The sequence below is a fragment of the Leptidea sinapis genome, chromosome 2, assembly GCF_905404315.1.
Source record: "Leptidea sinapis chromosome 2, ilLepSina1.1, whole genome shotgun sequence".
NCBI classification, from domain to species: Eukaryota; Metazoa; Arthropoda; class Insecta; order Lepidoptera; family Pieridae; genus Leptidea; species Leptidea sinapis.
This window is the reverse complement of record NC_066266.1, coordinates 5,244,804-5,272,387: the sequence shown is the minus strand read 5'-3', so window position 1 is coordinate 5,272,387 and position 27,584 is coordinate 5,244,804. Positions and strand designations below refer to the sequence as shown.

The window sequence follows — 27,584 nt, the reverse complement described above, 5'->3', positions numbered from 1 at the left end:
TTCAGTATTCACTGAGCTGTTCTCATATTACTTTTATGAAACCAAATGGTTGTTGAAATTTCTTACGGGATGTTTTCAAGTTTTTTTTATGGCGAAAAGAGACGAGACGTTCAGGACGGTAATTGATACGCCCTGACAATTACAATGCAGTACCGCTTGGGATTCTCTCATCACCGTGCGACATAAGATTTTAGGTCTCGTTTGCCCAGTAAATTCACTAGCTACGGCGTCCTTCAGACTGAAACACAGTAATGCTTACACATTAATGTGCCGCGACAGAAAAAGGCACCGTTGTGGTACCTACCTATAATCTAGCCGGCATCCTGTGCTTATTGGTACTATTGGTACACTGGTAAAGCTTCATTCAAGCTCACTTCAAGCATTCGATATTCTACCTTCTGTATCTTTGCTTAATAGCCATTGCTTATTGCGTGGGGGGGTATCTCTCCTAAAATATGGCCAGGGTAGCCATGCTTAAACGGTCAAACTCAGTAACAAGTCCATCTTAAGTATATTAAAACGTTCGTGTAATTATGTTACATATTTTTATTAAAACTTACATCTATATTATTGTATGCCAATACGTAACGGGATGAGCTGGACTTTCAACTGATGGTAATAGGTACGCCCTGCCCATTACAATGCAGTGCCGCTCACGATTCTTGAAAAACCCAAAATCTCTGAGCGGCACTACGATTATTGTGCTCGTCACCCTGAGACATAACATGTTAAGTCTCAATGCCTAGTAATTTCACTAGCTACAGCGCCCTTCAGAATGAAACACAGTAATGCTTACCCATTATTGCTTTACGGCAGAAATAGGTGCCGTTGTGGTACCCATAATCTAGCCGGCATTCTGTGCAAAGGAGCCTCCCAGTGGTTGGTTGTTTTTCCAATACTTAATATGATAACATGACGTAAAAACCCTCATGACAGCATCTTCATCGCGTTGGATAGCTAGGCTGATCCGTTGGCTGATATAGCTGTCAGAGTTTGTGTGGATTCTTCGCACTCCGGGGTCCCACGCGGCATGTGTCTCAAGACTAATTTGTTTCATTGCTTTTTATGGTTCCGTAGCCATATGGGAAAAAACGGAACCTTTATGGATTCGTCATGTCTGTCTGACTGTCCGTGTTGACATACACGGACAGTTGACAAGCTTGAAAACAGCCACTTTATTCCAAAACTATAAGAACTATACTGTTGAAATTTGGTAAGTAGATATTGTATTCTGTGGACCGCATTAACATTTTCACCAAAAAATTTTGGGGGTGCCCATACTTAGAATGAAGCTCAAAAAATGTTTTTCTTCAAACCCATACATACGTGTGGGGTATCAAAGGAAGTCTTTAAAAATGATATAGAGGTTTCTAATTTCTTTTTTTTTCAATGTCGTGTGGGAGCCCTTAAGTATTTATTTTATTCAGTTCTTTTATAGCGGCAACAGAAATATAATCGTCAGCTGTGAAATTTTTTAACTGTCTTACACGATTCGTGAGATACAGTCTTTTGGAGGGACAGCGTACTCTTAGTATTACTACTATTGGATCCTGTTTTGCCCTTTGGGTACGGACACTAAAAATGCAACTTTTACGCAAAAACTTAACAAAATAAAATAACAGTTACATGCATTTAAATCATTTTAAAAGTATTTTATTTAGAGAAAGTAGACTCCATTTTTTATAAATAATTGGATGAGGGTTTTTGAAAAATCCAAAATATGTAAAGTCTAAGTTCCTCATTAATTCCTCTGATCGATGATCTACGCTCTTCAAACCAAAACATTAAAATTGCTTACAAACTGCTACTTGATGGTAGAAAAAGGTGCCGGTGTGGTACCATCTAGCTGGGATCCTGTACGAAGCCTCCCACTGGAATTAAGACTATAAGAAAAAACAAAAGAGACTCTGTCGAATATTTTATTTGTCAAACAGAAGTGGATATAGCTTATTACAATCGCTTGCAAAACACTAACATGCACTACCTACATAAATATAAGTCACGTTACGGTTGATATGCGAATCTGGTCACAATACATCATTGCCTAGTCAATAATGAAAAAAGTAATGATTGTAGTTAATAGAATTACTCGTTATTTTGTAAATTCCATTGATATTTTAAATGGTATAAAAGATGAACTTTAGTTTAATTTCCATAAATTTCACTAGAGAGCACTCTCACGTAAGCTCTCGTGTAAACAGTCAACATCTCCTGAAAATGCCTCTTGTAGAGAATACACCTCATGCCGAAGTAATTTTGTAAAACTTACCGAAATTAACACTAATAATGATAATCATTTAAGAGATTTGAATAATAAGAGTATTATTAAATTTTTTTTTTTTTTCAAATAAGTTTTATAAATCATATTTACAAATTATTGTAATAATAAAAATTGTAGTACAGAAAAGTGAAAAATACATTAATTTAAGATTTACATTAATTACTCTTACAATCATTGAGTGTAAAATTAATAATATGTGTATTTTTTACAAATAATAACAGAATACTTCTTCACATAATAGTTACATTATAAGTTGCCCAAATCGCATATCCACCGTAACAAAATCATAAAAAATAATCACACAGATACTGACCACAATATTCTAAAATTTTATTTTATCACAGAACTTTTTTAGATTTTATTTTTCCAAATTTCGTTCGTTTTTTTTTTTCGATTAAAAATTCGATACTTTCGAATAATTTACAGAATCTGACCACTTTGTTTTATCCTAATGTTTTTATCAATGAAATAAAAAAGTCAAAAGAGAAATCCTATATTGAGGAAAGATATTCCGTTTTCATAACTTTGAAAATTTGCAATTGCATTTACGTGATAAATTTTTATGCTCGATATAAGCATTTATATAAATGAGATACTTTATTAAAATAATCTTTGAGCAAAGTATTTACAAACTTCTGCAGCAACTTATTATATTTCTTTGTGTATCAAAACAAAAATACGGCAGATAATTTCACAGTCAAATCTACCAAATATCAAAATAGTTATAACTGCGAGTAGAACAGGGTGTAACAAGGTAAAACCTCGAGGGCGAAAAGAAAGTTGACTTTAGAGATATAAATCATGATAATATAAATAAAATGACATGATATTAAATCAGATAAGTTTCATTTATATACGATATTCTATACACCCAATGATTTTCTAAAAAAGAACGTACTTAATAAGAGTACATATAAAACAATAAGAAAAAGAGGACTTCTAGTTAACACTAGAGTGAAGTTTGTCACTTATGCGTCAGCATACACCGTTTGTGTAATCACTGTCAAAATGTTTCCCAATTAGGACACTTTGAGGTAACGCGAATTAAATTTCTCCTCTAATATAATATCATGGTATACACTCCACTTTACCTTTTTTACATAACTTCTCAAGGGACATTTAAAGCTGAAAATGAAATGGTTATAATAACAAATATTTAAAACCATAAGTTTTAAACAAAAACTAAAAGTCTTTAAATAAATAATGGTACTTGAATCTAACCATTTCACTTTTTATATTTTCCATTTCATTTTTTTTTAAATCTAATATAATACAATCATATTCATTTATTTATAACGTAAGAATCTTTGAGCTAAATAATAATATAAAAAATAAGAATCAGATAAAAACATGCAAAATTTTTAGGGTTGCCAGCTGTAGACTTGTCTTCTAAAGATGGACTACTGGTTAAAGAATAATATAAAGTACTATTTATTTACAAATTCAATATTATTCTCTCATTGTAAAATTATTATATATAACGTCTGTAGGATAGTAACTTTCTATCTCTGTTACAGTTAGATGTATTTACAATGAGAAATACTTGTATGGCACTTATCATTTGAAATTGACACAATAGTTAATCTGATCCCTTCATCATAAATTTGAAAATCCAAAATAAAAAGAGATCATAAATTGAACTATACTATTTAACTTTCGAAATTCGTTTTTATAAGTTTATAATTTATTCACTTACAATTTTTATTTAGTATGTGTGGCAACCCTAAATAAACATCTATTAATTAACAAATTAAATGCATAAAACCCAGTTCACATCGCTAAATATTTCACTAATAAAACAGACTTTAAGTATTTTCACTATTTACATGTTATATTTACAATCAGTCAATATTCGTAGGAACATATAATACAATTATTCGTCGTAAAGACCAAACACTAATCTTGCAGCGTTCCGCTATACGTGTGTCGCATTCGAACTCTGTATATTTCCTGAAAATAACAGAAATAGTGATATATAATTAATAATTATAATTGCCAAACCTAACTGAATTAAATTCTTATATATATATAATGAAAATAGTCTTTGTTTGAGGCTCTTTCAAGCCTAAACCATTGATCGTATCCACGTGAAACTACCACCATTCCATGCAAAACTAATCCTAGATGGTTTATGGTTACTTATTTTTTTTATTGTACAAATACAATTAAAGTAAATATAAACAAATACAACAAATAATAAGATGATTAAAATTTGATATAAAATTATACCTGAAAATAAACCAAGACTATGCAAAATGTTGACTTTATCGCTTAACTGTCAATACAATGATAATTCTGAATTTTTCCTTGCTGAATTCTGAATGTCAAGCAGCCTTGCACATAAACGCGGGAAACGTTATACGTTCGAATAAACAAATCATAAGCAAAATATCTATTTTTAAGCATTTTGCATATTCTTGGTATAAAGTTATTCCTTAGAGTATTAGTTAGTTAGAGTATTACTTAGTTATTCCTTGGAATAACTTTATACCAAGTTTATTTGTAAGGCCGATAATTTATAATTCATTTTGCAGAAAAGATCCTAGAAATAAACATGCTTGGAAAATAATTATTAATTGTTAGTATGTACACAAAATCAGAACTATTTATGTTTTCATTAGTACATTGTGGTAGAGTTTAGTTAATAAATTTGAAACGGAAACGCAAAAAGTAACAATTGGTTAGAGTGAGAGAGGAGGAGTCTGCCGCTGCCGTATGCGTGAGAGAAAGGGGAGCCAGATAGACTGTCGCCGTAACGCGTTACGATACGAAACGGTTTTCCCCTCCATAAGAAGTTTTCACTTCAAAATTTGATAATAGGGGCGCAATTATTAGGCGTGTTAATAATTTACATCAGCTGAACTTCCTGCTTGTCTCGTACCATATTTTCATTTAAAAATAAATCAGAGATGAGATGAATACATAGATACACTTACATGTAGTTATATAAAAAAGAAAGTAAACAATAGAAAATTTATTAAAGTAGGCGTTATTTTGCGGAAATCCATAATTATCCAAATGTTTCAAATTTTCTTTGGTGTTAATTCCGCCAATATTCATCTTCAAACCATTCAACAAGTGTTTCGTCTCTACATGACGCATCCTCAGGAGATGTGACTCGCCAAACTCTGGCACGAGAGTTTACTTCTTGAGTCTCGGCGAAACACTTGTCGAAGTGTTTGGAGACGAATATTGGCGGAGTTAACACTGAAAACTCAAAACACTTGAAGAAAGAATACACTGTTAAGTTATAAAGAAGGCGATATTATGTATATTATAATTTGTAACATGCAGTCCAATTCGCATGCTACAAATAATTCTTGTATTTACCGATTCCTAGTCGTCTGCAATGTCGTTACCTGAGAGAGCTCGCGCCGAATACGGTGGTGGCGCTGGAGTCGATGTTGGTCGAGCGGTGTGTACTTGGTTGCCGTAACCTTTGTGAATATTATACAGATGAATGAATATGTATGAATATTTTCAATGAATGAATATAGGCTTAGATCATTTATACGTCTAGACAGACTGTGAAAGCTAAGAAAACGACAAAAAAAAAGACTTTAAAACTACCCTCTGTTTTGAGCTTTTCACGCACACTATGTATAAACATTACTGTGCTTCGGTCTGAAGGGCGCCGTAGCTAGTGAAATTACTGGGCAAATGAGACTTAACATTTTATGTCTCAAAGTGACGAATCGAAATCGAAAAGAATCCTGAGCGGCACTGCATTGAGCTGAATCTCCTGCTCAACTAGTCCATTATTGTCATAAAAAAAACTAACACAAAGTGTCATACAAATCGCGAGTGTAAGACGTAGATTGTCACGCACACTAAACAAATAATCCTGACCTGTTTTTATCAGTTGTCTAACAGCAAGATACTCTATCTAGACGTATTAAATATCTATGGATATAGGTTAGTACTACTTTCAGTCTACTGTTGTTGAAAGAACAATTGAAGAAATGTACGCATTTGGTCTTATTTATAAAAATGAATAGTGAATGGTGAAACACATTCTACCCTCAATCAAAATCATTTACTTTTTAACTTTGGTAAATTTTATTGAGTTGTTACGAGTACTTATTTAACTTAAATTTACTTTATTTTTATTGGTGTGGATTTTATTAATACATCTACTGTTATACGCTATAACTTTTGTGTTTTTGTTTTACTCTTGTTAGGAAATCACTACATATATTGTAATCAAAATAATTTGTAAAACGATGGTGGTGTAAATGTTTTTTTAAAAGAGTGACAATGAGTTTCTTGCCAGTTCTTCTAATAAAAGCTCAACCTTTTCCGAACTGTCACAATTACCTTGTCATAAATAAAATAAAGGGTGATTTTGATTTGATTTCAATGAATAAATGATTTTTGATTGATTTATTACAAAAGGAACGCAGTTTTTGCGAGTTCTGTGTAATGTATGTTATTTATGTAAGTTTACTTACCAAGCGTGCTATTCCTTAGGTACGGATTTCCGTAAGTTGCGGCGTACCGTACATCCACTACGGGTTGTTTGTTCGTTTGAGAGTATACTGGCACTTGTGGACCTAAACATTCAATTAAATCTTAATATATATAAATCCAGTGACCTGATGTTTGTTTCCAGTGAACTCCTAAACTAATGAACGGATTTTAACGGGGATTACTTCATGGAGTGCAGTCTGCTCCAACTACGGATAATTTTTATTTCGATTTGGGACCCATAATTATATTTATTTCCAATGTTTGTATGGACATATTTTCTGTGAGAGAATTGACGCACATTGATGCATATTGACGCACGGTTTGAGAGTTCTGCTGTGAGTCAATTTCATTATAACAACGGGGAGCATATTTTATAAAATTTGATTCTTATAAATACTTGATGTTATAAAATATTACTGACAAATTCATAAAAAACAATATTGTATTTGTTACGCACAGAACAAATTCTGTCGGATCAACTAGTTTCTTTTATTATCTTTACATAAGATTTAAATCAATGAATAAATGAGTAGCGAGTTTCAAATTCAACTACAATACTATAGGAAAGTATATTAGCGCATACCTAACTGTACCCTTAACCTGTACCTAACAGCCCGATAATTCGTGAACAATTTTAATTTGTCAATGTCTGCGTTAGGTTGTGGTCATCATCATCTGCTGGATCGGTAAGTCCCCCTGAAAGATCTCCACGACGATCACTCCTGCGCTGTCCTCATCCAATGTATAGAGGCGATCTTGACCAGATCGTCGGTCCATCTTGTGGGGCCTAACCACTCGGCGTTTTCCGGTACGTGATCGCCATTCAAAGACTTTAGTGCCCCAACAGCCATATGTCTGTCAAACTATGCGCACTGCCCACTGCCACTTCAGTTTCGCAACCATTTTATGTCATAGCTAGTGGTGTCATATTCAAAATAATTTGGAGCTTAATGCCAATTAGCCTGGAAGCCTTTTTACGACTTGTCAATCAAAATCAAACAGTAATAATAGATTCGCTATCTTTTTTTTTATGGAATAGGAGGACAAACGAGCGTACGGGTCACCTGGTGTTAAGTGATCACCGCCGCCCACAATCTCTTGTAACACCAGAGGAATCACAGGAGGGTTGCCGGCCTTGTCGTATCGTCGCGGAAACACCGCATAAGGAAGCTCATTCCACAGCTTTGTAGTACGTGGAAGAAAGCTCCTTAAAAAACCGCACAGTGGAGGACCGCATCCACCGCACACATCCAGATGGTGGGGATGATATCCTAACTTGTGGCGCGTCATGCGAAGGTGGAATTCGGCGGCAGGCTTTTCTATTTATTAGTAGTCATTAGTAATTTTCTATTTATCTGTATCTCCGTTAAAGATTTTCTTCTCTCTCGTAGGCTGTGTTTGTCTATTTATTTTAAGTCTATGGGAGCAGCAAGGAGTTATTCCGATAGTTTTGTAGCTAGCGATTGCATGAGCGCTACACATGAAAACTCTCACCTCTCGTAGTAGTAGTAGAATATTCCCGCTGGGAGTCTTTGAGCGATTATTTTGAGACCAGTATTGCAAAGCGAGTATTATCGGCTGTTATGCCTTGATCACACGTACCGAGCAAACGGGCGAGACAGTGCTCTCGGCCGAGTACTCGGTACGTATACATATATACGTCTGAACGTGCACTGTCTCGCATTTGGCCACATGATTTTTTGTATATTATCTTTGTATATTTTCTAATAATCTTTTTACAATCCATCGTGTCAATTTGTAGTCTCAATAGGACTGAACTGACTGTGCAAATTTCAAAACATGTATGAACTCGCTTACATCTCTGTCTCGGCCGAGAAGCATTTTTCTGTCTTTCTCGTTTATTCGATACATGTGATCAACGCATTATAGCTCTTATCGCGGTGTCAAACTTGTGGAGAGAGTCAAAAACAAAAGAATTAAATATTATAAGAGATAAACAAAACACAAAAAAATAACTGATATATTATTTTGTTACGTAACAAAATGGCCCTGACTGCTGACACTTTAATAAATATGCTGATATTTATTGATTGAAAAACCAGCGCTGGTCATCAATTGGGCCACAACCGGTATCAACTATACATATAGGTGTTTGGAAACAAAATTTATGGACGATTCGGGACTAGAAACCGCGACCTCTCGCGTTCCGTGGGAGCGCTCTTCCAACTGAGCCAACCATTCAAGTGACGTATCGTTGATAAATTTTGTATGCTTAGTTCAACTCTCAGGTTATCAGGCTTCGTCTACAGGATCTAGTTTACAGTTGATAACCTGCTCAACCCCAATCTTTACATAGTAGGAAATTGACTTGAGATGTCGCTCTTGCAAATCTAAACAATTTTATATGTGTAATTAATCCTAGAAGTGAGGGTTATCACTTTAAAACATTACAAATTATATAGGTATTCGTTTATACTCCACACGAAGTAAGATACACAAACCAATTTGAACTGTTAAATTAAAAACCGGTTGCCAGCTTCGGTCGTGCGTGCTAATGAAATTACTAAAATACATTGACACAACATCTTTTGTCTAAAGCATTATGGTAAACCTTCCGCACCCTTCCTCAGTTTTTCTGTATTCAAATGTCTGACTTATGCTGCTTTGAATTCCCAATTAGTTATACTAGTACATTTACAAATTCTGAAGCTAATTTTGAATTTTATTATTATTACACAACTAACTGACCCGACAGACGTTGTTCTGTACACAATAAATAACCCTATTTTTTATAAGTTTGTCAATAATAATTCATAACATCAACATTTGACTTATATGTAACCTCATAATAATATTGTAAGCAACATCTGTTTGTAATAATCTATTGATAACTGCGTTATTAGAGTCTGCTTTTATTTCTTGTTATCTAACACTTATATAGTAACCCGTGGACATTGTCGTTGGTTATGCACTCAGTACTACTTATGTTATTTCTTCCTCTAATGTAATCATCTAGTGTGTAATTGTTTTGTGTCCCAAATAAAAACAAGAATTATTTCGTAAAATACACTCCCTGTTGTTAAAATTAAATTGTTTCACAGCAGAACTGTCAAATCGTGCGTCAATAAATTGTCCAATAGAAAATATGGCCATATAAAACAAATATTGGAATGAAAAATAATTATGGGTCCCAAATCGAAATAAAAACTACCCTATCTCTCAAGTGGGACTAAACTGCACTCCATGATGTAATGAATGATGAGTTCAGTGGGACCAAACATCAGGACACTAGATTTATGTATGTTAAGACATAATAATCATAACAACATTCAAATAATGCACTTTTTATCAATTTACATACTAAGCTCATATTATAACTTTGTGGTTGCTTTGTTTCCGGAACGATACGATATACAAATTTAATTTTTACCATAACTTATTGTCAAACTGAGCTAAACAGATGCTTGCCGCACGATTCGTAAATCTTTCTATGTCATGTTCAACTCTCAGGTGTTAGCTTCATCTACATGATCTACTTTACAGTTGATAACCTGCTCAACCCCGATATTTTCAAATTAGGAAATGGACTTGAGATATCGCTCCTCCTAATCTAAACAATTCATATTTTTAAATTATTTAAAAATTATTAAACAGTTTTGGTACAAATTAAATTTGTATATTTAAACCCACAAGTTAGGGATATATATCACTTTAAATAATGTTTAGATACGTCATATCATCAAAAAATCTTGAACAACCACGAAAAAGGCTGACAACGCTCCCACTTGCTTAGGTATGGGCGGCGGTGATGACTAAGCATCAGATGACCCCTTCGCTAATTAGTCTTCCTCTTCCATAACGATATTTAATTAAGTAATAGGCAGAGCATTTTACAAACCATTAGAATGTTCTTTCGGACCACCGCTTTTTATTGATAAAAGAATTGCATTTAGTTTCTCACCTTCACCATTGCTTCCTAACGGTAGTCCCAAATGGTTTATGGCATCGGTTTCTTCGTGTTTGCCTCGTTTTAATGAATTGTTTTGTGACCCAGTACTGTTGAGCGGTATTGTAGATGCTGTGTCAATACTGCGCGTCAGAGATCCCTGGTGTGATCTGTGCCAAGTTTTAGTGTTATCAGTCACCATTTTACTGTTTTATTTTTATTTATTTTTGAAAAATTTATTTAATATTATCTGATGCAAAAATTTGTGGATTTTTATAAACTCATTGCGTGCACGGATTGACAACGTGTATGGGCTGCTGTGATCACTTATTTAAAGGTGATCCATACTCCTGTTCGTCTATTAATTTCATAAAAAAATAACAATATATCGCCCAGACGTGGACAAATCTAGTTGCTAGAAACCTAGACAAGTTCACCACAATACCAATAGGTTTGCCATCCCTTTCTTATCAGTGCTCTGTCGTTTTCGGTTCTATAATAATGAAAAATGATGTTGGCAGCAACACTTACCTAGATGAAGTAACATCCAAATTAGAAGGTGATTGTACCCTTAAGTGTGGAGGAGGGACATAACCTTGAGGGTAGTCGTAAACGTAAGCGGCTGGATTCTACAAATATAAAAAATCATTAGAGTAAACATATTAAAAAATCAATACAAGAAATTTAAAATAAATTAAATAAATAAAAAGAAGATGTAAATAAAACAAAATTTTGCAAAACGAAAAAGGAAAATGAAAGCAAAAAGGACTTACGTAAAGAAAAAGTACTTTCTTGATTTAAAGCATGGAAAATAACAAAAAATATGTTAAATAATGTTATTAATGTATAGAAGTTGTAAATTAATTGTAATATTACTAGTTCTATTTGAGGACATATTATCGTAATTATATTTTACATCATTGAAGAATACTTGTTAATTTAATTTGTCACTTTCAATTAAAATAATATATTCGTAGTCAATTTTTTACATTACACCTTAATATTAAATCTGGTTTTTTTCGGGTGGTATTTTAAAACTAATAAACTTTGACGGGATAATTAAAGGCCTTTCACAAAAATAAGGACCTAAATGTAGATTTGACGTTTCAGTATAGGTTTTCGTGTTGTAGCTATCCTAAGTTCTCTGATGTAAAATTTTATCGGCATTTTATTAATGCTGTGATAAGTGATGATTTAAAACCATCAGGTGAAATGCAAGCTTATCGTGTTCGTGCGTGTAATATATTTAATACTTATTTACAAAGTGGCATGTTGAAGATGATATTATAACAAATAGGAAAGATAAATATTTTCGGTAACTTATTGGTGAAAATTATAAATTAAATGAAGTTGTAAGGTATGAAATGGAGTAAGATAATCGACAAGCGGCACCCGCGATATACAGAAATATAAAGTAGATGTTAAGGTGAGAATAAGAAGACTGAAATGTGGCAGCGGAGAAGAAGACAAATAAACAGATGGGATGATGATTGCTCAAGAGATGGAGAAGAGGGTCACTGAATCGCGCAAAATGGAAAGAGTCAAAGAGGCCAATCTCTCAAGACAACCTGTCCTGGTAACTGAGTCAAGTTATTTCATCTAGTGCATTCATAAAGGCATTAATTTTCTCAAAATTCCTTTAGAATTATTTTTGATTTCATTTATAATATACTAGATACTACTACCGCTTCGGAAACAAATAGCGCTCTGAGAGAGAGAGAAAGAGAGAGATTGAAGCAATAAAACGAGATAAGAAGAAATTATCATCAATAATTTGTGAAAAATTCAGAAAAAACGGTAAAAGTTAATTCATTCCATGACATCGATGAAAACAGTGAAATTGTTGATATTCAGACTTACCTTAAAATAATGATCCGCATAGCTAGGGTCAGAGTAATCATTGCTGTATCTAAACTGCAGCATTGGATCGTCATGACGTATATTAGGCAATGGAACCGGCCCAGCCAATGGAAGACCGGCATTCTTTTTATCTGAACGATCTGAGCTTGTGTATTCCTAAAAGTATTTATAAATACAAATAAAATAAATTCTAGTACTTTGTGAGCACACTAAAAATTAACTAATTATTCAGTCATCACCCGAATTACATTCATTAATTTTCACGATTCTCTTCTTTACTAACACATTGAAATGCTGAATTATTATAGTAGACTCATGTTCATTGTTCTCCACAGAACCATCCAACCTTAACATTCTAGATCAGATTAGTTTTCACAATTTTTTAAAGAAATTCTTAACAATTGAGCCACTTACCAAATCGTAGCTACCATCTTGAGGTAAATGCAACTTTAAATCGCTTATATTGGAACTGCTATCGCTTTCTTTATAAGGATCCCCTGTGGACACAGTCACATCAGGCTTCTCGTTAATTTTAGTTTTCTGCCGTCTCTTTCTTTGGCACAAAATGACAAGAATGACAAAAGCGGCGAAGAAGATTATACCAGAGGTTGCACCACTTATAATTATAAATAGTGGTAATGTTTCTGTAAAATAAACAACTATTAGATCTAAATTTGATAATGGCGAGGCAAAAAGCAACAATCGCAAAGCGAAAATGTCCACTGCTGGACAAAAGCCGCCCCGAAAAATTTCGACGACGATCGGTTCTGCGCTGCCCGCATATTAGTAAGTTATATGACTAAATTTAATTTCATCTTACCTGACGAAGTATGCTTTTCTACCAAAAATATCCATTTTATTATTTATATTGTTATTAATAAAATTAGCTTACATCCTTTATACTCGTAGTGCATGCTTTGGTAAGTCATTAAATCTAATTTTGAAGTTATACTTCTTTAGGCGCGTTGTGAAAAAATGATGAGAGTGAAATTTTAAGATGCGCGCGCATCACTGTAACAGGTTGAACTTGGTTCCTAAAATTTTCTTTTGGTCTTTTCGTCCATTATTAGAACAGGCAAAGGGGTCATGCCCATACAGCCGTATTCATTATTTAATAACTAATTGTCAAAGCCATCTTTGCAAGATTTTTACCAAATTGTTCTATCTAAAAACGAACTAGAATAGCACGAGGAATAAATAATTTTAATGATTTTTGATTCGTTAGGCCAAAGAAGTATAACTTCTTGCGTGCATACACACACACACTTTTTTTAAGATTCCAGCAAATCAAACGTGCTTAGAGCTAAAACTTACTTAAAGGCTTTAGTAGTATTGCAGCATTAGCGTTTCCATAGTCATTAGTGACACTGCAATTGTATACTCCGTAGTGCTTTGATTGAGCTGCACGTATAACTAGACTTGATTTGACAATTCCACTTGATGAATCCTCGTCCAATTGTATCGCATAGTCCTTAAAATAGTTTAACATAGTTAGTTTAGCTAGTGTTTGAAGGTTCTCAATAAAATTCTATTGCTAAAATTTTGTTGCTGAGACCGAAAAGGCAAAGGATTTAGAGTGATCCCTAATTTACTCATTGATACCATTAAGAGATCTACTTTATGAAAAATTTCAAATGTTACATTAAAACCTACAAATACTTACTAAGATTACTTTTTTCTATAGCTTTTAGTATGAATTTTAGTGAGTAACTTTTACCGTGGCGAATCTATTATTGCAGGTAATTCATTGTGAACTTTACTGATCATTTTGCGAATGCAATAAAAGCTGTAATTACTATAAAGCTGATATTTGTGGTCAAAATGTCATAAAGAGTAAAGTGCGGTTTAAATGCCTTAATGTTTTATAAATTTAATCTGCAAATACCCATTAACTAAAGTACTTACACACAGTTACTATTAATGAACACATTTATGAAGATTATAATCTATTATATAAAATTCTCGTGTCGCGGTGTTTGTCGTTAAACTCCTCCGAAGCGGCTTGACCGATTCTCATGAAATTTTGAGTGCATATATTGGTAGGTCTGAGAATCGGCCAACATCTATTTTTCATCCCCCTAAATGTTAAGGGTGGTCCACGCCAAATTTTTTTTTTAATTTTTTTGACATTTTATTTTAAATTTGTTTGATTAAGAGTTAGCATTAAAAAATACATACAACTTCGAATATTCACCCATCTACGATCAACAGTTACTTTTGTATCGCGATTTTAATATCGGCAATACAACGTTTGCTGGGTCAGCTAGTAAGGTCTAAAATTATCCCACAAAAATTTTCAATGACTTATGATAATACTGTATATTGTATGGATGTACACACAGACAAGAACCAAGTATTAATAAAAATGCTATTCATGAATCGCTACACAATCATGACCTACACTGCAATGAGCCTCCATATATACTCCTAAGGATTTTTCTAAATGATATCTAACCCCCTTATTCATAATAGTCTGCTAACTTAAAGCATTGCTAATTCGCACGCTGTCTTCTTCTATTGACCTAAGTCAGAATAACAAAAAACACTCCTTAGTAGCTGTTTAAAGTTAGCGGACCATTATGAGTAAGAGGGTAAGTGTAGTACAATAAACGATAAACACGTTCCACAAGTTATGTCATTCTCTTATTCCATCCATAGATGTGTCTTACGCTACTAGTTGCCTAGCAAATTTTATCTACCATCAAAATAAATTGATGTGACTTTTGTAGCCACAAACGGCAGTAGAAATAGCATTGATAAATAAAAAGAAATCGTCAACATTCAACTATTTATTAAATTTTAAAACAATATAATATTTATGGATTCAATTTGTTTTTATTAGTGTTGTTACGTTTATAATAAACTTAGTAATACTGTGTGTAACAAAATCTTGATTCGTACTTACCGGATCTTGAATAATATTAATCTCTCTACCTTCAAAGTACCAGCGTATATCATCAGGCTTAGGAACAGACATTGCTTCGCACTCTACTGATACTTTGTCACCTTCAGAACCTATTTGTGTTCTGTTTGATATAATTTGAGGTGGACCTTAAAGTTATCATTAACATTAATAATCTGCTTCTTTCAAATTAAATACTAGCAAATATATCAATGATTTAAATTACAAAAAGGCGCCGTTGTGGTACCCATGAACTAACTGGCATCCTGTGCAAAGAAAGCAATTACCAACCAGAGCTTTTTGCCACTAAAACAGTTGAATAACAAGAATCAATTTGGATAAAAATATTAATTATGTATCAACATCATGATAGTAAATCAATCATTTTGAGAATATTATTTTGTTTAAGCTTCCTCAAAGACAGTTATGCTACAAATTTATATCATGTGAAAATATTGCATTCCCAATATTAAGGTAACATACCTTTGATAAATAAAGTTGCTTCAGACTCGATCTCTGGGTAGCCGTCTATACTAGCTTTACATATATACCGTCCAGCTGTCTCTTTCTCCACTTTTATCTTCAAGTTCGGAGCCTTTCCTTTGACCTGCTAAATGTATAACGTTACTTAGCAAACGTAGAAATAAAACAATTTGTTATTTTCAAAGTATATCACTTCTGGGATTAAATGTACAAATTCTTTTTTTACCAAAATTTATGAACGATGCGGGACTCGAACGTACGCCTCTCGGGTTCCGTCCGAGTGCTTTTACGATCAGCTGAACACACCTTCCGAGTGACGCGTCAACCGTAAATCTTGGTACATGTCTTGTTCAACTCTCAAAACTCAAAAACAGTGTGGAAATAAAAGTTGGATACTAAATCTAACTAAAACTATAAATTGGAGCTACTTCATTTCATGTGTCAGATTTTATATCTTTGTACAAATTTGTTATGGAATGAAGATACGTCGATTTTCAATAAGATCCCCTACCATCGTTATTAGGTACACTTTTTTTATGAAAATAAGGGACAAGACGTTCAATTCATGGTAACTGATACGCCCATCCCATTACAATGCAGAGCCACTTAGGATTCTTGAAAAACCCAAATATTCTGAGCGGCACTACAAATGCGCTCGTCACCTTGAGACATAAGATGTTAAGTCTCATTTGCTCTGTAATTTCATTAGCTACGACCTTCAGACCGAAGCATAATAATGCTTATACATTACTGCTTCACGGTAGAATTAGGCGCCGTTGTGGTACCTATAATCTAGCAGGGTGACGCCCTTTGAAAAGGAGCCGTATATAAGTCAGCGCATTTTATCTCAAACTGCCATAGTTAGATGTAAAATTGACAGAGTGTAAACCTACTTCTCTACTTAACGTCCTGTAAGCCAGTTTTTACTCATTTTGTGAGAGAGCGGTTTGTACCTTCATGAGTATTATATTTTAATATATTAAGCTGTACAATTTCTTATGTTTTAAAAAGTGATAAATCTCACTTCTGGGATTAATTACACACATAAATTTGTTTTGAATTGGTGTACGTAACGCTAGAGGTCGCGGGTTCGAGTCCCTTATCGTTCATAAATGTTGTTTTCAAATATATTTGTGTATCATCATTATCATCAGCTGGAAGACGTCCACTGTATTTCTGTATATTAAGCTGTATTTAAATGGTTTTAGCATTCGACGAAATATCGTCATTTTAGGGGAATTTATTCCTGACGTGAGCTTTCAGCATCATTAGGGTATACTCTGTAAAAATAAAGATGGTGAATTCTAAAGTTGCCGGTACGTAAATTTAAAAAAAAAAGTGTTTTTAGCGTACTGTGTTATAGGTCTTGAATCACTTAGTGTGCGCGTCCGTCTTGTACTAACAGTTTTTTTAATTTAATAGCTGACTGACAACGTCATGCAAGTCAAAAAAAAAAAAAGTTTATTACATAATTATTAAAAATAGAATAAGGGATGATGCTCGATGGCATATGTGATAATAATAGTAAAATAATAGTCTTAAAATAACATACTTTGAGAACTTTATGAAATATGACAAAGCGTGTGTGTGTGTTTGTTTGTGTGTGTGTCGTAACGCAGTATTATCATAATTTAGTGGTAGTATTGAGGCGATAAATGCAATTTTACATTCATGGGAGTTTCTATTATATCTGTATTTGTTTATTTTATTATCTTAATATATATAAATTACGTGACACGTTGCTTGTCCGCGATGGACTCCTAAACTAATGAACGGATTTTTATGGGGATTACTTAATGGAGTGCAGTTTGCTCCACCTTGAGAGATAGGATAGTTTTTATTTCGATCTGGGACCCATAATTATTTTTATTTTCAATATTTGTTTTGTATGGATATATTTTCTATGAGAGAATTTCGTGACGCACAGTTTGACAGTTCGGCTGTGAAACAATTTCATTATAACAACAAGGAGCATACGTTATGTTTTGAAATATTTTTGGCAAATTCCTATAAAACAGTATTTTTTTTATATACAGAACAGGGGTCAGCTAGTAAACTATAAATACCAATAAATAGTAGAAACTGAACCCTTCCTGAGCGATTCACACTTCAACAATTTTTTACGCTTTCGAGTCTTAAAATTACTACACAGTATAAAATAATATATATCTAACTTTATACCGACAGATATACCAAGACACCAATTCAAAAAGCAAAATTTAATTCACGTAAAACGATGCAGTAGGTAATCATTTTAAAACTTCAAATTAATGACATCACCGCGTAAAAAACAGTGAAAACCAGCTGAATCACATTAAGTATTTATTCGTCTTGTAAACAAAACTATTTATGTGTTCAACTTGTATCGCAGTAAAAATTTTATTACCTTTTTGGGGCAAGCCAATCTCTGGTCCCCAATTAAATGCGTAAAGATAAAACAGAAATCTAAAATATGTAACTCGTAAATGTTTCAAATTAATTATATTTTATAAGGTTGTTTCGTAATCTTGATAGATATAAATAACTGCTATTTAAAGTAATATTAATTAATTGTTTGAGTGCATGGGCCTTATGACTTTAAATGAACCTCTTAACAGATATATATACACATATTAAATTAATTGTCATTACTGACTGATACGTCAATTGTCACCCTATATCTCTGGGGCTACTAACCTAACATCTTGCAAAATGGTTCCTTAAATGATATAACAGGGTACCAAGAAGGGTTTTTTCTTATTTCGATCCTAAGATAATGAAACGTTTAATTGAAAAACCACAGTTTTCAAAGTAAGATACATAAGATTTCATACATTAGGTTCTGGTTACAAATTAATTTACACCAATATTGGTATTTTTCACAATTTTGCCCCTAAGGTTGTGAATTTGATTTTTTATGTGCAGTTCATCAATTTTTTTTATGGAAAAAGGAGGACAAACGAGCGTACGGGTCACCTGGTGTGAAGTGATCACCGCCGCCCAGATAATCTTGCAATAGCGTTGCCGTCCTCTAAGGAAGGTGTACGCTCTATTTTGAAATAATACATAATATATTTATTATTTCGGTTTTTTGCCAGGGTCACTACTTCAGTATAAAAAATGTTAAACACATAAAAATATTAATATTTATCTATCTTCAATATATTTTTAAAGTTAAATATAAAGATATACTTCGTATGTAAGTATTGTTTGCTCACTCGCAATTAGGTGATCACCTCACATCTTTATTAACACAATATTGTTTGAATTGTTTGGTTTTCTGTCTTTGTTAATTTATTGAGGAGAACAACAACTAATTTTAAGTTACTTACCTTACAAAGATAATCAATTTTTATTTTATTTTATTTAATGAACAAAATTATCTTAATATATATACATTACTAAGGAGATACTCGCAAAACCGCTAAGGTTTATGTGCGAGCGGTAAGTTCGCATTACAATAATTATTTTCATTACTTAAGTAAGCCTTAAGGCTTAATAACAAATAGTGGTAATATTAAAATATACTTCATAGGTTTTCCTGGTAGCATCTATTTTGTAAAGACTATGTCGTTTTTTTTTTAAGTGATAGCCCTCACTTCTAGGATTAATACATAAATAAAATTTGATAAACAAAATTTTATGAATGATGCGGGATTCGAACCCACGACCTCCGGCGTTCCGTGCCGGTGCTCTAACCAACTGAGCTAACTGTTCAAGTACCGCCTTGTTATAAAATTCTATTTGGTTTGTTCAACTCTCAGGTTGTGGCTTCAACGTTCTTCGGAGGTCATGGGTTCGAAACCCGCATCGTTCATAAAATTTTGGTTTTCAAATTTTATTTGTGTATCTATTTTGTATTTTTTTAGCTTTACTTTGAAGTTTATTCTTTTTATTACATTGCTACTTACGCTAGAAACGCGCAGAATATTAAGGGAGGGATGGTGAGAGAAAATATCGCATATATATGATTTTATTTAAAAAACTTACAGTTTGTTTAAAAAAAAAACTTACCGATGAAATATAATATATTGCTGAAACTCACAAAATCACTACTAATACTCGCTGGTGGTCCACAAGTAACCTGTGAGGTGTATGATACGTGATTTCTAAAACCTTCTAATTCAAATTCAAATATTATGATTCAAAATCACTTATTGAAAAACGTCAAAAACTACCAAAAACGTCAAAAACTACTATCCATTCAAAATAGACTACCTCAGACCTGAGAAGAACGGGGGCAAGAAACTCAGCGGGCTTTTTTTTATATATAAAAATATGGATTACAATGTGATATCGTACAATAAACATTTATAACATAAGAGCCTGAGGGTGTTCGCTTCATTCCCAGTCTGTAGTGTCATTAAGAAAATCGTTTATGCTATAGTAACCTTTCCCACACAAACGTTTTTTTAACAATTCTTTTAAATTTCGTAACACATTTGTTTTGTACATTTTCTGTGATCATATTGTAGAAGCACATACATCGCCCAATTAAAAACTTACTAACTCAACTTAACCGAGTAGTAGGCATAACAAGTTTATGTTAGTTCCTCGTGTTAACATTATGAATGTGACAGTTTCTAGCAGATTCCTCATTGTACTTATGATATTAATATTTATATGGTTAAAATTGTTTAAAACAGTCGCTTACCCCGATCCGACCAGGTTCGTGGAAGATCCATCTGATCTCTGGCTGAGGATAACCTTCAACATCGCAACTCAGGGTTGCACTGGAGCCCATCTCTGCTTCTATGTTCTGAGGTCGCGTTCGGAATGACGGTGGATCTGTAAAATTAGATTCGTTGTAATATCTTGGGATATCCTTACTTTTTTTAAATAGACTTTTACTACATGATCAACAAGAAGTTGCCTGCGACTACGCCTACTACTTATACGTTTCAATAATAAAAAAAATAGCAATAAATTTAATTATTATTATTATTAAAGGCAGGTCATCCGGTCTCTACATTTTTTTAATACTATTGACACACTTTTACACATATTATCTTGCCACAAACTAGGCATAGCCTGTACTATTGGTATAAGACAACGATATATTTAAAACATTGTACTTACCAACGCGGAAATGCTGTTAGTATTCTTAGTACGCCTCCACGTAATGATATTTTCTATTTTATGTAGTTATTTATGTAGTATTTTAAAAAATATAGTTATAAGATTTGTTTTGTTTGAATAAATACGTTGAGATTAAAACATACTTACTTAAAGCATACATAAATACAAATATTCATCATATAAATGATTGCACCTACCGGGATTAAAGCCCGGGACCTCTAGCTCAGTAGTCAGGGTCATTAACCATATGGGTCGCTACTGTCATAAATTAAAAAAGTATTTGTACTCACAAGTAACATTCAGTTGTAGCACGGCGTCGTTTTTCCCCACAGTGTTGCTAACTTCACATTTTACGGCCGCCTTATTGTGCTTACGGGACACATTGAAAATTATCTGCAAAAACATTAATATTTAAAATAAAGTTTGCAACACAACGTTGCGAATGGATGAATAAACGGAAATTTATTGCGCTCGGAGCGGGAAAAGTTAAATATTCGGCATTGATACTCCTTTGAAAATTATTGGCTTTGTAAAAATTCTCACATATTAAAATCTTTTTTCATACGGTTAATATAAATAAATTTAAAACAGTTTCCTTAAATAGAAGTAAATTAAGGAATTGTTGTAAAGTTATATTTATAAATCTCTTCTTTTATAATAGAAATGTAATTAAGTAAATTCTCATCATCATTTTTAAGTTTAATTCTTTATTTCTTTAATTTTATTATGTTTAATTGTTCAACTTTTTTATTCCTTTGGCACTATTGTAAATGTTGTTTACACTTAAAGGCATGTCGTATTATACATTGAAAATGTATAATTAATTCAATTATTCTTTAATATTCCTTTTTTTTTGTAATTTTTCCTTTTTGTGTTTCGTCTAATTAGTGTAAGTGGCACAGCCGTGCTAATTGGACAATAAATAAATAAATAAAAAAGAGACTTATTTTTTATAATGGATAAATTTATGACAACACAACTAATTTTAATTTTATTTTTCACCCAAAAGTTACATAATGACCGAGGAGCGAGGTGCATATTTAAAAAAAAAGGGCAAGGGTCTCAAGACATAACCATATCGGTACCACAGTACAAAAACACACTATGAACTTTTTAAATATCTTTGTAAAATAATGATTTTTTATATCGCCGGCTAGATTATGGGTACCACATCGGCGCCTTTTTCTGACGCGAAGCAGTAATATGTAAGCATTACTGTGTTTCGGTCTGAAGGGCGCCGTAGCTCGTGAAATTACTGGGCAAATGAGACTTCATCTTATGTCTGAAGGTGACGAGCGCAATTGTAGAGCCACTCAGAAACTTTTGACTCTTTCGTGGTAGTCGGATTAAAGTCGGAGTAATAACGGTCGAAGAAAACCGTTTCTTAGGAACGCTTTCTTAACAATGAGAAATATAGATTGTTTTGTATAATTTCATGTATAATGTGGTAATAATATGGTTACACTGGTAGGTAACGGGTAACAGCTTGTAAAATATATTTTAGATGAAAAACGTGTATTAATACGCTCAGATTAAGATTAGTGTCCACTGCGCTCCAAGTAGATACCGCACTACCTAAGAACAATAGCTTTTTTATTACGGCAACTATTAACTAGATGCTTGTGTGCGTGGCATCTTGACCCTCAACGGCATCTTTCGAATTTTGTAACATACGCTTCGTGTTATTTTACATTAAAATTTATAAAATACAAAATACTTACTGATGATATATGATTCCAGTGTCTTTCTTATATGTTATAGTATTACTTTTACAAACCTGGCATTTTAGTTTCAATTATTAGCAAAAATTACCAGAACATGTGGCACGCCACGTCACACATTGTTCGAGACAGGCTCGGGTACGCCCACATGAGCGTAGTTGCTGCACTTTACGACTACGCCTGCGGCATCTAGTTAAAGCGCAGTGGAGAACAATCCTTAATCTAGGATTAATCACTTATTATTGTATTAACAGCTATGAAACAGTTGACTCATCAATGAGAGTAAATATCACCAGAGCGAAGGAGCCAAGCAATAAACAGAGACACGATACACGACATACACCAATGGAGGCTTCATATCTTGCCAACTAAAGATGCTATAAAACAACAGGGATTAATAGAGCCTTATTGGATCAAGGGGAGTGCTATATTTACGTACGTAAAGGTTAAATGGATATATATATATAATACATTGCATGTATTCAGAAATGTAGCTAAATCTTACTACTAAACAGAATTATATCTAACATACAGCGGGAATAAACTGTGATAGCTTTGGAAACATCGAAAAATACCAGCGAACTAATAACCTCTATTATTGTACCGGAATATTTTTATTATTACCTAACGTAGCACACTGAAGACTTTCTCAATTAATATGAGCGTTTAATTCACTGTCGTTGAATACAATTTTTATTTATAAAAAATAAGATATGAATGTGTATTTTTTGTGTTTCTATCTACACATTTGATCATAATATGAATTAATTAAGTAAGTATTTTTCCCCACATTAGTATATTGTGAATAATGTCAAAATTACAATGATATAAGAATTGCACTTATGCATATTACAATTTTTTTGAAGTGTAATCTTCTTGAGCGACACTTTTCTTGGGATGGGTATAAAATGTTAAACTCCCGTCAGGACACAGTACAAAAAAAAACACTATGAACTTTTTAAATATCTTTGTAAAAGAATGATTTTTTATATAGCCGGCTAGATTATGGGTACCACAACGGCGCCTTTTTCTGCCGCGAAGCAGTAATATGTAAGCATTACTGTGTTTCGGTCTGAAGGGCGCCGTAGCTCGTGAAATTACTGGGCAAATGAGACTTAACATCTTACGTCTGAAGGTGACGAGCGCAATTGTAGTGCCACTCATAAACTTTTGACTTTTTCGTGGTAGTCGGATTAAAGTCGGAGTAATAACGGTCGAAGAAAACCGTTTCTTAGGAACGCTTTCTTAGCAATGAGAGATATATGATTGTTTTGTATAATTTCATGTTAAAATACCAACTAATATGATCATCTGATCGAAATTAGTGATGAAAGTTGATTTTTCTCAGAAATAAACTTTTTATTGTACAATAATTGTAATAGTTCTGATGTATTAAATTTTGTCTGATAAATAAATTGTCATTTTTGTGTACGATAGCGCAATAAACGAATATTGTAATTAACCACATAAATACTAGTACACTGATAGATAAAGCAATTTGTGCGAAATTATTCCCTAACCATTCGAAAATATTCAAAAATGCACAACGTTAATGTTCAAATTTTCACTTCTACCCGCACTTCCGGAATGCAATCCTTTTATTTTTTTTTAATCGTGTGGTACTCCATATACCAAACAAACCTGATTAAGTAATAATTTTATATTTGTCTGTTATATTTCTGTTTCTACACACGTGAAAAAGAGATTACCAGGTTCGCCTCTAATTTATGATACGAAAGGCTTTATCGTTCAACGGTGCGTTGGATAAAGATATTATATTTGTATCATTATTTACGAAATTATGGCTCCGGCGTGAGTTCAGGTGAATTTCTGTTATTGTAATCATTACAAATATTAGTAGCGTAGGTACTACAAATAAAAAAAAATAACAAAAAAAACAACCGATTGCAAATTTGCAAACCGACAACACTATTGCAAAACAATAGATATAATATGCACTCAATGTATAAAAATAATAGCATATTTTCAATCTAATTAATTATTAATAATCTAATTCTTGTTACGATTATTGTTACCTCCTCCTTTTTTGATGTCGGTTAATGCGGTACTTATATATAAGTAAGCAAATTTTTTTAGGAAATAAGCATGCTAACTGTTACCTCTCCATATATTTATAATAATGTTATTATGTACCTTAATTAAATATAATTCAAATAAATATAAAAAATATTACGGTCAACGTATCACCCTTGCTATCCAACGCGAAAATGCTGCCAGTATTCTTAGCTTTCACGTAATGATAGTTTTAATTTCATGTAGTCATAGTATTGTAAATAAAGATAAGTATTTTTTTGGGCGATGAATGTGCTTTAACGATATGTTCCAAGAAAATGTAGTGGATGTAATAAATAATCTTCTCATTTTAGACATCATCGACAACCAATCATGAACTATCAACTATTTATTCCTACTACCCTTCGACTGCATTTAAAATTTTATGATGACGAATGGTATATAGTGGCGTAGTACGCAATTAAAATGTTTCCCCATTATAACGATAAATACTCCTTTATAAGTAACCAAAAACTCGCTTTTAAATGACATAAATATATTTTGTTGCTTTTTCCTCGAGAATTCACGAAATAAAGCTGTTTTCCAGAATTCACCCAACTCAAGTACTAGGCTAGCAGAGCACACGAAGAGCTCTCGTGAAAAATTCACCTTGCCACAAACGAAAAGGCGGGCAACGGTTATGCGGTTAATTTGAGAGGACGGTTACACTGTGCCATTTTATTTTGTAAGAAACTCGGTATGAAAATTATTTCCTTGTCTTTGTTGCAAAAATTTAATGTGGAATACGGCGAGAGGATTATGCAAATTGTAAATTATTTGGTGCTTTATTAACTTGGGTGGGATCTGAACAGTTTATTCTCAAGTAATTATTTCTTGAGTTTTCTGCGTCTCTTGACATAAAAAGTAATTTAGCTTTCAGATGGTACCGCTCTTAATGTTGTGCGTTCAGCACTTAAAAAAATCCATTTAACTTTATCTCGTTACGCATCTTTAGGCGCGTAAGATGGAGAGTAAATTTTTACGTAGTGCACACATGAAACACGAAGAATTTTTACCTTCAACCTATTCAGTGAGAAAACAATTGAAAATCCAATTATCCCCATTTCTTTTAAGATATATTCCATTCCAGATATATTTTTAGATAAAACCACGCACGCGTTCTGTTAACGAGAAAATAAAAGCAATCAAATAAGGTGATATGCTATGCTTACGCGTGATAAATTACGTGGAATACGATCTCATTTGAAAAATCCCTGTGAAAATTGCTTTAGGCTTCGTTTCGATTTTATATTTAACTCAGAGCCTGTATATAACTTTGCTAGGGTTGACGAAGTCGATGTTGAAATTCACATGTAAAAGTTTAGATATTTAATACGTTTAGATAGTTTCTTGCTGCTAGACAACCAATTAAAACAGGCCAGGAATATTAGTTTAGTGTGCGTGAGTCGCGATTTGACACGTTGTGTTAGTGTGCGTGAATTTCTCAAAATGGTTAGTTCTAAACACAAATTTTTATCGACGTTTTCACGGCTGTCATAGTCTGTCTAGATTCTAGACCTATAAATTCTCTAAGTGTAAAATTGTCCAGTGATAACAAATGAAGAACGAGTGACAAAAAGATTTTCAGATAAGTTTTCCTTCTAAGCGATGTTAGTAATGTATTATAACAAATTTTTTTTTCAAGCACTTGCATTCCAGTGCTTGTCATACGATAGCGCTTTCCGAGAAGATAAATATCGCTGGATTTACTTCCACAAAATATTTTTTAAAAATTTAAAAGAGGAAGGAGCTAATCGCATTACCTATGTCCTTAAGAATCACTGCGAGCAAAATTGAAAGAAATAAACATTTTGACTTTTGCTGAAAAGATTTTGATTTTTGATAAGCACATTAAGAAATTTACTAGATACTCATAATGTTAACACGAGGAACAAATATAAACTTTTTATACCTACAACTCGGTTAAGTCGAGTTAGTAAGTCTTTTATAAGCTCTTACAACATGATCCTAGAAAATGTACATAACACGAAATTTAAAAGAATTGTTAAACAACGTTTGTGGGGTAAAGGCTGTTATAACATAAATGATTTTCTTAATGATATCACAGACTGCGAATGGAGCGAACACCCTGAGAATATTAAATAATACATTATTATTCTACGATATTACATTGTTATCCATATTTTTATAAAAGCCCGCGTGAGGCATACTATTTGGAATGGATAGAAGTTTTGACGTTCATAAGTGATTTTAAATCTTATTCTCAATATTCAAGTGTAGGTATCTAGAGACCAATAATAGATTTGTTTTTGTTGGTCCATCGCTTGGGTGAGCTTCTGCACGGTCTTTTGCCTTCCACTTAATTAACCTAATTAACTTATTAATTAACGTAACTCTAATGACAAGACGGACTAGTTACCTCGCTTCGTTTTTCTTAAGTACATAGTGTTTTTTATCTAGTACGGAACCCGGTTTATTTCCAAAACTTTACAGCGATATCATATCACTTCTAGCAAAGTTAGAACTCAAGACTTTCACTTACCATTTCCTCAGCGTAGTCACCAACCACTGGGGCACCATTGATATACCATCGATAGACCTGGGCTCTAGGGTTTGCATCTACGTTGCATTGGAATCTGACCTCACTTCCTTCTGGCATCCAGTCATTGTCAGCACCAGATATCACACTAATGTTTATACTCGGTGCGTATTTAACCTGGCGATATTAAGAACATTATGAATATCAATATTAATAATACAACAATCAGTATTATATTATATTATTCTCTACACAACACTCAATTTGATTTTCACTTCTACATTATTACTCATGTATGGATTGGTGACTCTTAACTCTATAATAACACT

General features: G+C 33.0%; 1 protein-coding gene across 4 annotated transcripts in view; it reads right to left on the bottom strand.

Annotated features, from left to right (window-relative positions):
• Positions 1 to 1,905: 1,905 nt before the first annotated feature.
• The window catches only part of LOC126975646 (irregular chiasm C-roughest protein-like), a 106,084-nt gene continuing 80,405 nt past the window's right edge, over positions 1,906 to 27,584 (bottom strand). For 2 of the 4 annotated variants that reach the window (XM_050823654.1, XM_050823655.1), the window contains exons 8-20: positions 27,259 to 27,432; positions 21,252 to 21,354; positions 20,537 to 20,670; positions 15,904 to 16,030; positions 15,424 to 15,569; positions 13,833 to 13,989; positions 12,933 to 13,162; positions 12,519 to 12,674; positions 11,190 to 11,287; positions 10,674 to 10,828; positions 6,733 to 6,834; positions 5,641 to 5,718; positions 1,906 to 4,231 (exon numbers count right to left, since the gene is read on the bottom strand). In XM_050823654.1, coding sequence (XP_050679611.1) covers positions 4,197 to 4,231; positions 5,641 to 5,718; positions 6,733 to 6,834; positions 10,674 to 10,828; positions 11,190 to 11,287; positions 12,519 to 12,674; positions 12,933 to 13,162; positions 13,833 to 13,989; positions 15,424 to 15,569; positions 15,904 to 16,030; positions 20,537 to 20,670; positions 21,252 to 21,354; positions 27,259 to 27,432 — 1,695 coding nt within the window. In that variant the 3' untranslated portion in view covers positions 1,906 to 4,196. Of the gene's footprint in view, positions 4,232 to 5,611; positions 5,719 to 6,732; positions 6,835 to 10,673; positions 10,829 to 11,189; positions 11,288 to 12,518; positions 12,675 to 12,932; positions 13,163 to 13,832; positions 13,990 to 15,423; positions 15,570 to 15,903; positions 16,031 to 20,536; positions 20,671 to 21,251; positions 21,355 to 27,258; positions 27,433 to 27,584 lie in introns of all 4 variants that reach the window. The other 2 variants (XM_050823663.1, XM_050823659.1) reach the window with 2 other exon arrangements.